Source organism: Primulina eburnea, chromosome 1 (assembly GCF_022965805.1).
Source record: "Primulina eburnea isolate SZY01 chromosome 1, ASM2296580v1, whole genome shotgun sequence".
Taxonomy (NCBI): domain Eukaryota; kingdom Viridiplantae; phylum Streptophyta; class Magnoliopsida; order Lamiales; family Gesneriaceae; genus Primulina; species Primulina eburnea.
In genome coordinates this window covers 64420204-64432628 of record NC_133101.1, presented here as the reverse complement: position 1 = coordinate 64432628, position 12425 = coordinate 64420204, and the positions used below count along the sequence as shown (strand labels likewise).

The following is a 12425-nucleotide window of genomic DNA, read 5'->3' as shown; positions in this document are numbered from 1 at the left end:
CAATCTACCCGCAAAATCAAACGAAATATTTACCTAGAAGGGAACAATTAAATAATCCAATATATGCATTTATTGAAGAAAACTACGCATTTAGGAAAAAAAAAAAACCAACATATTCTCAACACAATTTTTGATTAAAAATATATTTCTCCAAAAACACCCAAAAAGTGTCACCTTTCCTTGAGATTATTATTGACAGTATCTCAAATAAATTTCAATGTTTAAACCCCCACAAAAGAGCATTCTATCTACAAAACCTTATACAGCATATCTACGCCGAAATGCTAGTGAAAATCCTTTTTTTCTCTCTTAATTGATAGTAAAATCTTTTATTTTTTTATAAAATAATTCCAAATTAATCTTTAGTTTACACACTATTTTGCAAACATAATTTGTTAGGATTCTTATGTGTGCCACCAATTCTGAAAATTAATTCCAAATAAATTTTACAATGAATAGCAAAGTTTTCCAGCGTTTGGCCGAACTAACATTACATGACACAGAACACAATAATGCGTTGTATTGCAGATGTTAGAAAACCATGCAGCAGTAAACTGGCAATTCTTTTGCCGCTACATTCTAAAAAATTCCCTCACGATAGAAAAGTAACTTTGAAACATTCTTTTCCATCTCGTCAGAAACTTTTCTTTGCCGACACAAACATATGTAATGAAGGGAGTATATACCTCCTTTCAATCAGACATTCATTTCACTTTCTTGTGATTTTATGCGCTTGAAGCAGCTTGAACCACCTGTGACACACAACTGCAGAGCCGTAAAATTCTCATGTACCCTGTTTTAAGATTCTTGAGTACATCTTTAATCTCATCTAAGATTGATTCTGACAACGAACATTTCTGCACATCAGGAGGCAGTGCAATTTGGAATGGAAGAATATCCGAAGGATAGATTCCCCTGCAGTGTCACAAAACCAACTCAGTTTTTAAATCGAGTGTAGGTACAGTCATGTAAAATGAGTTCATCCGAATTATTGCTAGACAAAATTTAACATTACAGATAATGCCATGAATGTTTCTCTAATGATAAGTTTGGTGTCAATTTTTGGTCTAAAGCACCGAGCAGTTCATTGTGTGGCAGCAATTTGTGAGGGTTAAAATGGATGTGTGGATACACATCAATAGTCAGACAAAACTGGAATTGATTGAAGATAACTTAAGCCTGCGAGTTTAAGATGGTTTGAGAACGTTTCAATCTCAACCCATAAAATTCTCTTTGAAAAGTAGTAGATAGAAATAGTACACTTGTTGCACCTAAAATTGATATTCATTTATCAACGCAGGAACAAAGGTTAGGAAGAAAGAAAACTGAAATAGGACCTCATACAAAGAGAATGACTATCCCAGAGGAAATCCTCTGGACAAAGAGATACACTCTCTTTACCACAGAGCTAGTAACCACACTCAAGGAAACAAAATAACAGAATGCATAACAAGTATCTCCCATAACATTTTTATTTTCTTCCCTCAGGACTTTTCTAAGGCTTGTGACTCCTGGGCCCGTTTATATCTAAGCCCGATAACAATTGAATCCGTAACAAAACTCAAATAGATTGAAGCGGATGCCTTAATTGACTAACCAAAACAGTAAAGACAGAACCTTACACTAACTGACTAGTGTGATATTAAGTGGTATTTGATAACGAGGAAATGTGTTTATCATGTTCCTACAACATATGTATTTTAGTAGAACTAGGAATGTACACGTGCGATGCACGTAGGTGACTAATAATGAAAAATATAATAACGAGAATTAGATAATGTTTAAAGTCGTTTGAATGACATCATGTTTATAAGTATTTATCAATCTAAATATATCGAAACACAATACATAAAAATACATCATGACAATAAATCATATATATTCTCTTATTTATATGACATTTTTCAATCCGCGACATAATACAGCTCTCTTAAATGATAAATCAGCAAAAATATTTTTCATTCAAATATCATTCAAAATGAGAAAAAACAATAAAAATAAAATTAACAGAATAGTGAATTTTACCAAAATCAAAACTAAAATTTACTTAAATAGAGTACACATAGACAAACGTCAAATAAATTTCTCTTAATTTACTAAATTATCATAATAATATTAAAATAAAATCATTAAACTTGTTATTAAGGTAAATATCACTTTTGCTTTTGCTAACTTTTAAAACATTGCGAATTTTATTTAATTTCTATGTTTTTTTAGAATACATATTATAGATAATTAATTTTATATCAGAATCAATCATTTATAAATTAATATTGGTGATTAATAATTTAAGAAAAATAAAATTTTAACATAATACCACTCACTGCTTAAATTTATTTGAGTGGTATTATTTAATATTTTATTTGAGTGGTATCCTTAAGATGGACAATATTAATTTTAACATAATACCACTCTAATATGTAATACTCAGTTAGAATACACATTCCTATTGATTAAATTTTTTTTAAAGATTATATAATAAATTTAGTTTAAAATTTAGAGAAAAAAATGTGTATCAATGTCCAAATATATCTAAGATAGACAATGAATAACAAAAATTGACTCAGAAATGTAAATAAATACTTTTTTTACATAAAATTTAGAAAATAAAGAAGAATGTGAATGTGAATTAATGTCCAAATCTATCAAAGATGAACAATGAATCACAAAAAAACACTTAAAAAACATATTAATTTAATTTCCTAACTTAAATAAACAAGGAAATGTAAAAAAATAATTTTTTTGGCATAAAATTTGAGAAATAAAGAAGAATGTGTATTAATGTCCAAATTCATTTAAGATGGACAATGAATTACAAAAAAAAACCCTTAGATAACCTAATAATTTAATTGACCAACTTAAATGAACAAGAACATATAAGAAAATTCACAATTGAAGTGGTATATTTATATGAATGTTAGATGTGTGGCCCTCGATAAATTTTATTGCTACGGAATAAGATGTCGAATGTTGAACCATTTCAAACAAAAACCAATAAAGCATCCAGCTGAACCTCTTACGGATGCTAATGCATATTTGTTCATGCCTCAGATAATTCCAACTGGCAAGAGAGAGGGGTGGGGGTGGGGGACAAAAGTAACTAACCTTTTCAAGCAAGACATGTCAAGCTCCAGAACCACCTTCCTCTCGGCGATGAAACTATAGAAACAAAGCTTCAGAACAAGCTGCTCAACTGCATTCGAAATTTGCATACATGTTCATTTTGAGGCACACAATGGTCATAATTCAACATATCTAATGGACAAATTCACAGAAATATAATCAATTGTTATGATGCATTTTTAATCATTTCATGCATCAACCGAAGCAATAGAATCAGGGAAGTTGTGTCAAAATTCCGAAAAAAAATTATTTGATAGTCAAAGCAAAATGCTTGTGTATCACAGTATCAGATAGCAAGGTTATTAATTATTAACTTTCATGTAGCATAGTTCCTATCGTGAGCCAACAGATGTCACAAATAAAAGTTTAGAATCAATTACATTATAAGCCGTATCTGAATAGAATATGTAGAAGGAAACTAAGTACCAGATGGTGAACAAAAACTTGACTCTGTCAAATTCTGGAACTCGATTTGTGCTAGCTGTACCTCCTCAAACACATCTAGCAAGGTACCTAAAAGTGAACTGGTCACCTGCTCAATTAGCAGTGCAAGAATGTCTCAGGTTTGAAGTTATGATAACATATTAAAATATCCTTGAGACAATATATCAGTAACATAGACTTTGGATTTTATTCCCCTTCTTAAGTATTTTACCTTGAGTTTTCATATGCAAAAATTTCATTATAGGAATTCTTCAAGATGCTAATATGCATAATGTCACTTACTTGTATTTCTCGAACCAGAGTTTTAGATCCAGCATATTTGCACTTGATCTCGGCATTACACAAAAATTTAACTGCCGTGCAAGCATCCATATTTGGAAAATTCTAAAAGCAGAAAGACATTCATGTTGTGACAACAGAAATACAAGTCAAAGAAAGTCCGGTTGAAGTCAAAACAGATTCACCTTCATCAAGTTAGTATCATTGGCTTCAAATGAAAATGATATGCTTGCTGTAGGACCAACAACTTTTATACTGTAACATCAAATATTTAAATCCATGCCAAGAGTGTACAAAAAAAAAAAAGCGAACAAAAGGCACATCTGAAAAAAAAAATCTTAGAAACCTCTGGATAACAAGGCCAAGGTAGTCGAGGACAATATTGTGCCGATTGTCCGTGCTGTCCACACTATGAACCACCCACATCTGAAAAAAGAACAGGAAAAGATCTGTAAGCAACAGCAGGCAGCAGTAATTAATGGTATAATGTCTTTTTTTCTCTATTTTGTCTTTTAAGATGAGGGATGTCAATAACATAATTGGCATAATATTATAAATCCAAGTTATCAAGTTCTTGCAAGAAAGTCTACCCTATGTTAAGATTGCAGTCTCCCAAACAATTATGTCTCTAAGACCCCCAAACTCGCCATTGAACCCCACTACCATGTTAGAAGAAGATTGACATGCAACAGTTGTAACTAAGATCAACTTGAAGCTACTATTACAGCAAAAGTTCACATTGCAAGAGTTCACACCTGCATATCTTGACGAGCAAACCTGCGATAAGCCCTTTTCGTAAAATGTTCATTAACTAAAGCAATGGTGTCACCACATCCTGGCTCAGTTCTAATTTTGCAAGATGCGTGGAAATTTCTGTTCAAGTTTGAAATTTTTCTCTCCAAAGCTTCTAAGACACTCCTCATCATAGTCAATTTTTTGTGGCAAACCTGGCGCTAAACAAAACACAAGAATTATTCAGAAGCTGAGCCACCAAAATTTAGGTAGCTTAACATAACATGTGGTGTATAATTATAAAACTTATTATAAAATCAAGTTATAAGAAACATAAACAGAGAAGCGCGTGGATAACACCTCAAGAATGAAACCCCAGCATGTAGAGTTTTCCGACATTTGCAACAATTGAGAAGAAAACAACTTAAGTTTAAGCATGCAATAGTTGGTAATAGTTGTTTTAAGCATTGGCGATGTCTAGGACAACCAGGGAGGGAAAATTGTTTTGCTGCAAAGAATTTAGTGCTCTCGTAACAATTAGTACATCGAGAAGTTGACACAAGAGGTCTTGGTCTCTTGGATGTCATTTATAAAAAATAAGAATATGCCAAGGGCAATGTCAACTGCATTCCTGAAAAAATATGCCTCTCATTTACCAATCTCAAACATGACAGTTAGTTAATTACAAAGTAAAAGTAAAAGTAAAAGTGTAAAACATCATACATCAAATATGTTATTTATGTCATCATTAATACTATGGATGTGAGAAACCATCTGAAAGACTGTACTCGTAAAAACAAGAGAATGGAAAATGCTTTAATGAAACCACCAACAATGTTCACTCACTAAATTGGGGGCAGAGAAGAAAGATTCCAACAGACAATTTCTGGAAAAACTGTATTTCATCTAAATGCACAAATCAGACTCATCACCTCATTCACTTCATTCGGATATGCAGAAACTGACTGGTAGCCAACAGCATGAATTCGGATATCAGAGGTGGATGTCTCCGTTGAACATGAGGACAGATCTGTTCTTATCAATTGTGACTCCTGTATTCTTGAACTTAACAGTTGTAACCTTTTCTGTATACAAAAAGTAACTTGATTAGCAGCAATTAATAAGGCATTAATTAAACTGAAACAAATACAACCGTACCAACAGAGTCTCCCTCTTTAAATGGTTCAGCTGTAATTTTGCCGTCTCTAGTACAATTTGCGATAACATTATATTTGTTTCGGCTACTCTGCATCAGCAACAATTTAACCATCATATATTTTCAGAGTTATATCAGAAAACAAGAGTAAAAGAATTACCAAGTAGAGGAAAAAAGGCATGCTTTTTCTAGCAACATGATGACAAAAAATAAAACTTGCCTCTCGATTTGGAGTTCATGGAGAGCAGACGTACTCTAAAGAAGAAAATAGAGGAATTCAGTGAGTTGCTGGTGAGGAATTATTGTCCAAATACACACACATATAAAGAGGGAAATATTTTTAATTTACAATCAAGTGTTTTTTTTTCTATAATTGGTAAAAGACCTTGGGAGCGGCATCAGTGAACAACGTATCATATAATTTTGACTTTTTCAGGTGAACCAATAAATCTCTGAGCACGTCAAACTGTAATTTGGCAAAAAAGGAAATAAAACAATAGACAAATAGCATCAGCAACTAGGAAGAGAGTGCAACGGCGAAGAATAAACCAATTAAACTTTTATCCCATGCCTCAAAAGTCTGTACATTGAAGCATGTCATTATTTCATAGTGGATACGGACAAAGGAAAGATTCTCCGATTTTGACCGGTTACGAGAAAAAGGAAAACCGTGAGGCATACCATCTTGAGATTAAACTCACAGTCTGATTCAAAAATCAAATGTTTAGAATCCTCGGAGAATTTTGAAAATATCTGCAGTTGAGAACTCAGAACATAAGAAGAAAAGTATTAGGCCGCCAAGAATGCCTAGAAAGTTAGATGGCGAAGAAATAACAAATAAAGCATGCATACATTAGTCCAATGCTTTATCTCTCGGCCTATCGTTGTTTCCATGTCACAATCGTTAGGATACTCCAGTGTTTCTAGATCATTACTCTGGCTTCTCTGACACTTGAGGCTTCTCTGCATGATCATTCCACTTTTATGATGTGTCTCCAAAGAAAGTTTTTTAATGTTTCTCTCATGTGCAGATAAGTTTTCCAACCTACTATTTGTCTAAATGGATTTAAGAGGCAGTATGCTATATAGTGGTTTAAAGTTGTCTTATAAATGGTTCTAATAAATAATAACATTGAATAAAACCATTAATATTCACCCTGGTTGATACAATACAATCTGAGTGGTAAAAAAGGACACCAAGACAAAGTTGAAAAGCAGACAAGGCCCTTAGGTTGTGGCTTGTTGGTGGATTTGGATAGATGAAAGGATTTAAAAAATGGATTTCAAATTATTTTGATAAAGGAGAATTTAAAATGATAATTAAGAAACCAACTTAAAATGGTATATAAGGAATTTAAAAATCCAAAGACTCCAAAGTTATCCTAACAAATGCAATTGATTTAAAAAACGAATTTTAAATGTTTTGACCAAAACATTTCAAATCAATCAAGCAAACACGGCATAGGATATTATATATTGCATAAAACAATCAAGCCTCGTGGAATATACGATACTAGGCACAAATCAACCATGATTTGCTACATGCAGAGGTAAAAAAAATGTGCATGGGTATCAAGCTACATATGAAGAAAAATTCCAAAATGTGTGACCCTGCAAATTTACCTCATTTAAGTTCACACTAGGCGATGAAGAACAGGTTCCACCAGAAATAGCTCTGAATTCTTCACCAGCAAGGTTATTTGCAAATCTAGAGGTGTTTGTCCAATTTTTTATACCTCTGTCTGGAGTCTTAGGAAGCATGGTTCGAGATTTACTATCTTTACCAAGAATAGTGAAGTTACCAGTGATTCCAAAATTCTCGTTGTTATAAATATCAATTTCTCTGCCATCTGTTACTTCCATCCCGATCAATAGTTTGGAGTGGTTGACTTCAAAAGTAGGCAAGTTTGACAATGCCTTCACTCCCAAGGCAACAACATCTACCTTACCAGTTTCCGCTGACAGATTTGGATCAACAAGATTTTCCACTGGAGCAAAACCCTGATCTTTGTCAAAATCCATAAATTGTTTGAGCTGATTCTGAAGCATTAAATTTTTAGAATGATTAAATTGATGACCTTGAGAAGCTAAAAAATTATTAACCAAAATTTTTTCACGAGAAGAAACAACCTTGCTTGGAGTCACAATTGCTCTGCCTTCTATGCTTGAAGCAATTTCAGCCAATAAAGACTCAGTTTTGGTCATTAATACATCTTCACTCGACTTTTTTGTGAACACACCATGCTTCGAATTACTTCCAGCAGTTTGTCCATATTTTAAAACTGAAGAAAGCTTCCTGGCACTCACACTAGTTGGGGATTTCACACTAGTTACATAGCCAAAATGTTTTTCCAAATGATTTTCATCACCAAAATGGTTAAAACTCTCTACCTGGTCATTATCCAAGCTTGAGGAATTTTTCAATTCTTTACTTTGATAAGCATTTGTGAGGTTTCTTTGTCTCACAATATCCTTCATGAGATCACTTTTAAAAATATCACAATTTTTGTACGAAATAGTATCAAGAGGGGATTTTACAAACTCCAGGGTCTTGATCATGGTATTATCCACTCGGGCACTGAAGGCAGAACAAAACGAAGATTTCTCCATTGATTCCAGTTTGGAGATGCTTCGTTGAATTGGAGTCTCCATATTTTGATGTTCTATGTTTTCAATTGTCAAAAAGGAATCTGGATTTTCTTGCAAAGAACTTGCCATTTTGAGATCGTTACATGGAGAAGCAGCCGTTAGAAGAATTTGCTGTTTGACAGGAGATTTAGACAATACCAATGGGGATTCATACTCATCCTGTGGACACCAAATGACAACCAATAGAGGTGAATATTTGTGGCTCATCTTCACTAAAGTTCCAAGACCATCACAATTAAGGAAAAACACAAAAAAAAAGTTTACATGCCATATTAGCAGAATAATCCGATCAAATCACTCATGACTTTTGAAAGTATTCATAAATATAGAATCCTTATACTGATACAAGAATCAATTCACGTAAAAAAAATTATGGAAACTTAAAATCTTATTTTTAGGGTATGACTGTAAGCTATAGATGAATATTTCAGAAATATAGGTGAAATTTTAGATAAAATATTAGGATTCGGGTACATTCATTTTCTCAAGCAGATGAGATAATAGCTACAGCTCCATAAGATTTCATAAAGTCTAAATATATCAAAAGGCTTGTAATATATAGGGCAGGAAACACGGTCTTCTTAAACTATATAATTCAAAATTGTTAATGCTGTATGAAGTAATAAACAAGCGCAATGGATTGGCTAAATACAAGCATCTCCAGTAGACCTCTAATGATAACCTTATAATTTATAGTGTTTTACCAATTGATTTTACCCTAATTCTATATGCACAACATACCACATGAAATATTCTTGATAATAAAAATGATTTTCTTGGATGGATAAGTCTGACAACATTCAAATAGGATATAAACCACTATTATACATCTAGAATAAAGAGAATGTCAAATCTCTCAAACTTACCACAAGTGTAAGCTCCAAGATGATTAGATGAAGAAAGAGATAAAACATGAAACATAGATGAACAACAAAGCATGCAAGAAACAAGAAAAGCGAACACTTGCATCCAGTGAAGTTGTTGAACACCTAGGCATGGTGCCATGGGAAAAAATAATTACTTTACTCAATTGATATGGTGATGAATTTGGTCTATAATCAGATGAGCAACTAGCTGTAACATCGAATGCATTGGGCAGGAGTTTTTTATGAGAAAAGCTTCCAAGAATGTCATCTTCCTTATCCAATTTGCTGCTAAGATCAGATACATCCCCATTTGCCTTATCATGAGAACAAGCCACACCTTGCTCTTTCCTTGCATAATTGCTCAAGCTCACAGTGTTATCCCCGTGATTGGGTGATGATAAAGACTCATTTTCAGTCTTTTTAGGTGATTTTGAAGCGGTTACATCATCATGTGCAGTTACAGAAAGTAAATTTTTCTTACTTTCTGCCAAAAGTGCATCCAATCCCGGTGATAGTTTCTCATAGTCATATCGGTTAAGGTTTTCTACTACTAGGCTCATTTCATTGGAATTGTGACTACCGCTTAATTTTGATATCGGTGAAGAAGATTTGGGCCTTAGCTTTTTTAGTGAAGAGAATACCATGGAGCTCTCTACATTTGCATTCACAGGTGTTTTATCCTCAAAACACAGTTGACCTACTGTCGGGGTTTTCAATTCTCCTCCTGAATCTGATCTAGCAAGGCTACGGTAATGCATGGAAAAAGCAGTTGAATCCATTGTAACATCATGAGTATCATCTGAAGCTGCAGAATCAGACAACCGCCCAGGCCTTATAAAACTGGCGGATACGGGCCCAAAGAAATTATCTTCTGCTATAATAAAAGTACAAAACACAAGTTAATTACTTATTCAGAAGTGGTGAACAATAATGAAAACTGGACAGCAATAAGGAAAGTAAAGAAGTATGTGATGTCTTTAGAGATATTGTTAGACAGGAACAAGGAAAATAAAGCCTAAAAAATATCTTCATTCTTTTGCCAAATTGGTTTATTTCTGGACTCTGGAGATTACCCATCACGGTCAATTTATGCCGAGAAGTATTTAATTATGTGCTTCACTTTGACAACTTGCTCGTTTTCCCAACAAAAACTTGATGCCTTGTTGCATGTTTGGCATTTCAACATCTAAAAGTTTTACTGATTCAAATATCAGAAAATAACTGCAACATCTGTACACGCCTAGTAAAGTCAAGAGGATATAAGTCAAAATATCAGTGTAACATGTTTTCTACCAACAAACCAGCATAGACTAAAGCCAAGTAAATAATGAGCAAGAAATCCTTCATATGACCTTTACAAATTGTTCTACTTGCACATCATCGTTATTCAGACAGTAACTGCCAAAATCGGAGTGCAAAAGCAATCAGAATTTGAACACGCCGAGTTTCAAATACACTTTTTTGATACAGAAGTACGTACAACTAAAAAACCCACCCAACTTATAATTTAAACTGAAGTCTTCCAAGGGTACAAGAGTTGCTAGTGCACCGAAATTTGGAATGGTAAAAGTTATGGTTCAGCTGAACAAATCATACTTTCTGAATTTCAATGCAATTATAAGAGTTGGAAAGTAAATTTCAACGGACTCTGTCTTAAAACTGTCTGTTTTCTAGTGTAATGGTAATTTTTTTGTCTGAATGTAACCATTAGAAATAAGGAAATGTCCATTAATAAATGCCTCCCGTCCTATGTGCAGTTCACTGAATCATCTAAAGTACGTGCAAACAGCCTAGTTGTTTATAAGAATTTCATATCCTCGTCAATATGGAAGTATCAGTACTGATTATACAAAGTCGAAAACCATAAATAGCCACCAAAATCAAGGTCAGGTTGAAACTTGCCGTCATTGGACGAAGCAGAACCAATGGTGCTCCCTCCAGGGGAAGGTGACCCCAACGGTCGCAAAAATGATCTTGGCATTTCCATTTCTTCAACATCAATATCCTCGCCATCAATTTCCTTAGATTGTTCCAATTCCAGTCCAAAATACAGTTCATTGGACGAAACGCTGTCCATTTTTGCAGCTTTAGCCAGAGGGGTTTCGTTATCTTCTTCATCTCGATCGAAGAAATGAACAGAAGTCATCTCTGCAAAACTGACTCTCCGTGCCCTCTTCCTCTGCAGAGCCATTGTGGTGGTGCTGCCGCCAGAATTATCCGTCGTGGTGAAGTGGCGGTAACCCTCAGCTGTAGCTTCTTCCTTGGAATCCATCCCCTGTGATCGAGTCGTTTGGTTTCGATTTTGGAGCTAGGGTTTTATCCACATTTTAAAAACCGAAGCGGATGGAGGGAAAAAGAAATTTTGATTGCAATTTTAAATTCTTAATCAGCCCCTCCAGAATTCATTAATCGATGAAAATCCCTCGAAATTTATATTTCGCTCTAAATATAAGATCATTAAAATAGTTCTCTTTTTAAATTACATAGACGAATTAATCTTTATTTTTTATAAAAATTAACAAACACTTTCTCCATCGGCTAAAAATATGATTGATATTAGAATTTGATGATATATCATAGTCAGTAATCAAATTGATCTGCTTGCATATTGGTTAGAAAAAAAACTTAAGTCATAGTTCAAGTCGACTAGATTAGCTCGGACTTTATTTATACTAGTAAAAGATGTTATTTTTAATTTGATCAAATAATACTAAATAATTACACACGAAATTATTTTCGATTTAGAAAAGTTGTTTGATTTAAAAAGAAAGTTTTATTTTGAATTTTTTTCTATTTAAAATATGGAGTGACTTGAAAATGTTTAAATATAATAAAAAAGGTAATTATGGAATTAAATATTTTGGTTTCCTCAAATGTAGTTATTCTAAGGCCCTCACACTTAATATAATAGTATAGATTAACAGGACGCTGTCAACTACTCTATTTAATTTGTTTCATCCAACTCGATCTTTCAAACCCAATTAACATAAATAATATCTGAATTAATATAACCGACATGAAATATAACATGATTTTTCTTTCTAGCAATTTTAACTGCAAATCATTTTGATCATTGATTTATTAAATATCATCCAAATACTTTATCTCGTTGAATTTTTAGTTGATTCAAAGAGTGTCCGTACAATTTTTATAACAAATAATGTCCATTTAATTTT

At 33.3% G+C, this 12425-nt stretch overlaps 1 protein-coding gene across 3 annotated transcripts; it reads right to left on the bottom strand.

Moving 5' to 3' along the window:
• Window positions 1-386: 386 nt before the first annotated feature.
• LOC140841599 (uncharacterized) lies at window positions 387-11603 on the bottom strand. 3 transcript variants are annotated; one of them, XM_073209150.1, is made up of 17 exons: window positions 11152-11602; window positions 9405-10120; window positions 7865-8542; window positions 7358-7774; window positions 6587-6697; window positions 6416-6487; window positions 6120-6200; window positions 5955-5989; window positions 5737-5824; window positions 5511-5663; window positions 4602-4799; window positions 4193-4272; window positions 4032-4101; window positions 3850-3951; window positions 3550-3655; window positions 3106-3193; window positions 389-915 (listed from the first exon to the last, which is right to left on the bottom strand). In XM_073209150.1, exons 1-17 carry the CDS (start codon window positions 11519-11521, stop codon window positions 726-728), a joined length of 3555 nt encoding a protein of 1184 aa, XP_073065251.1. In that variant the 5' UTR covers window positions 11522-11602; the 3' UTR covers window positions 389-725. The 3 variants fall into 3 exon arrangements, with proteins under 3 accessions (XP_073065242.1, XP_073065234.1, XP_073065251.1); XM_073209141.1 differs by having other exon boundaries at window positions 387-915; window positions 4602-4793; window positions 7358-8542; window positions 11152-11603; XM_073209133.1 differs by having other exon boundaries at window positions 388-915; window positions 7358-8542.
• Between the last annotated feature and the right edge of the window lie 822 nt (window positions 11604-12425).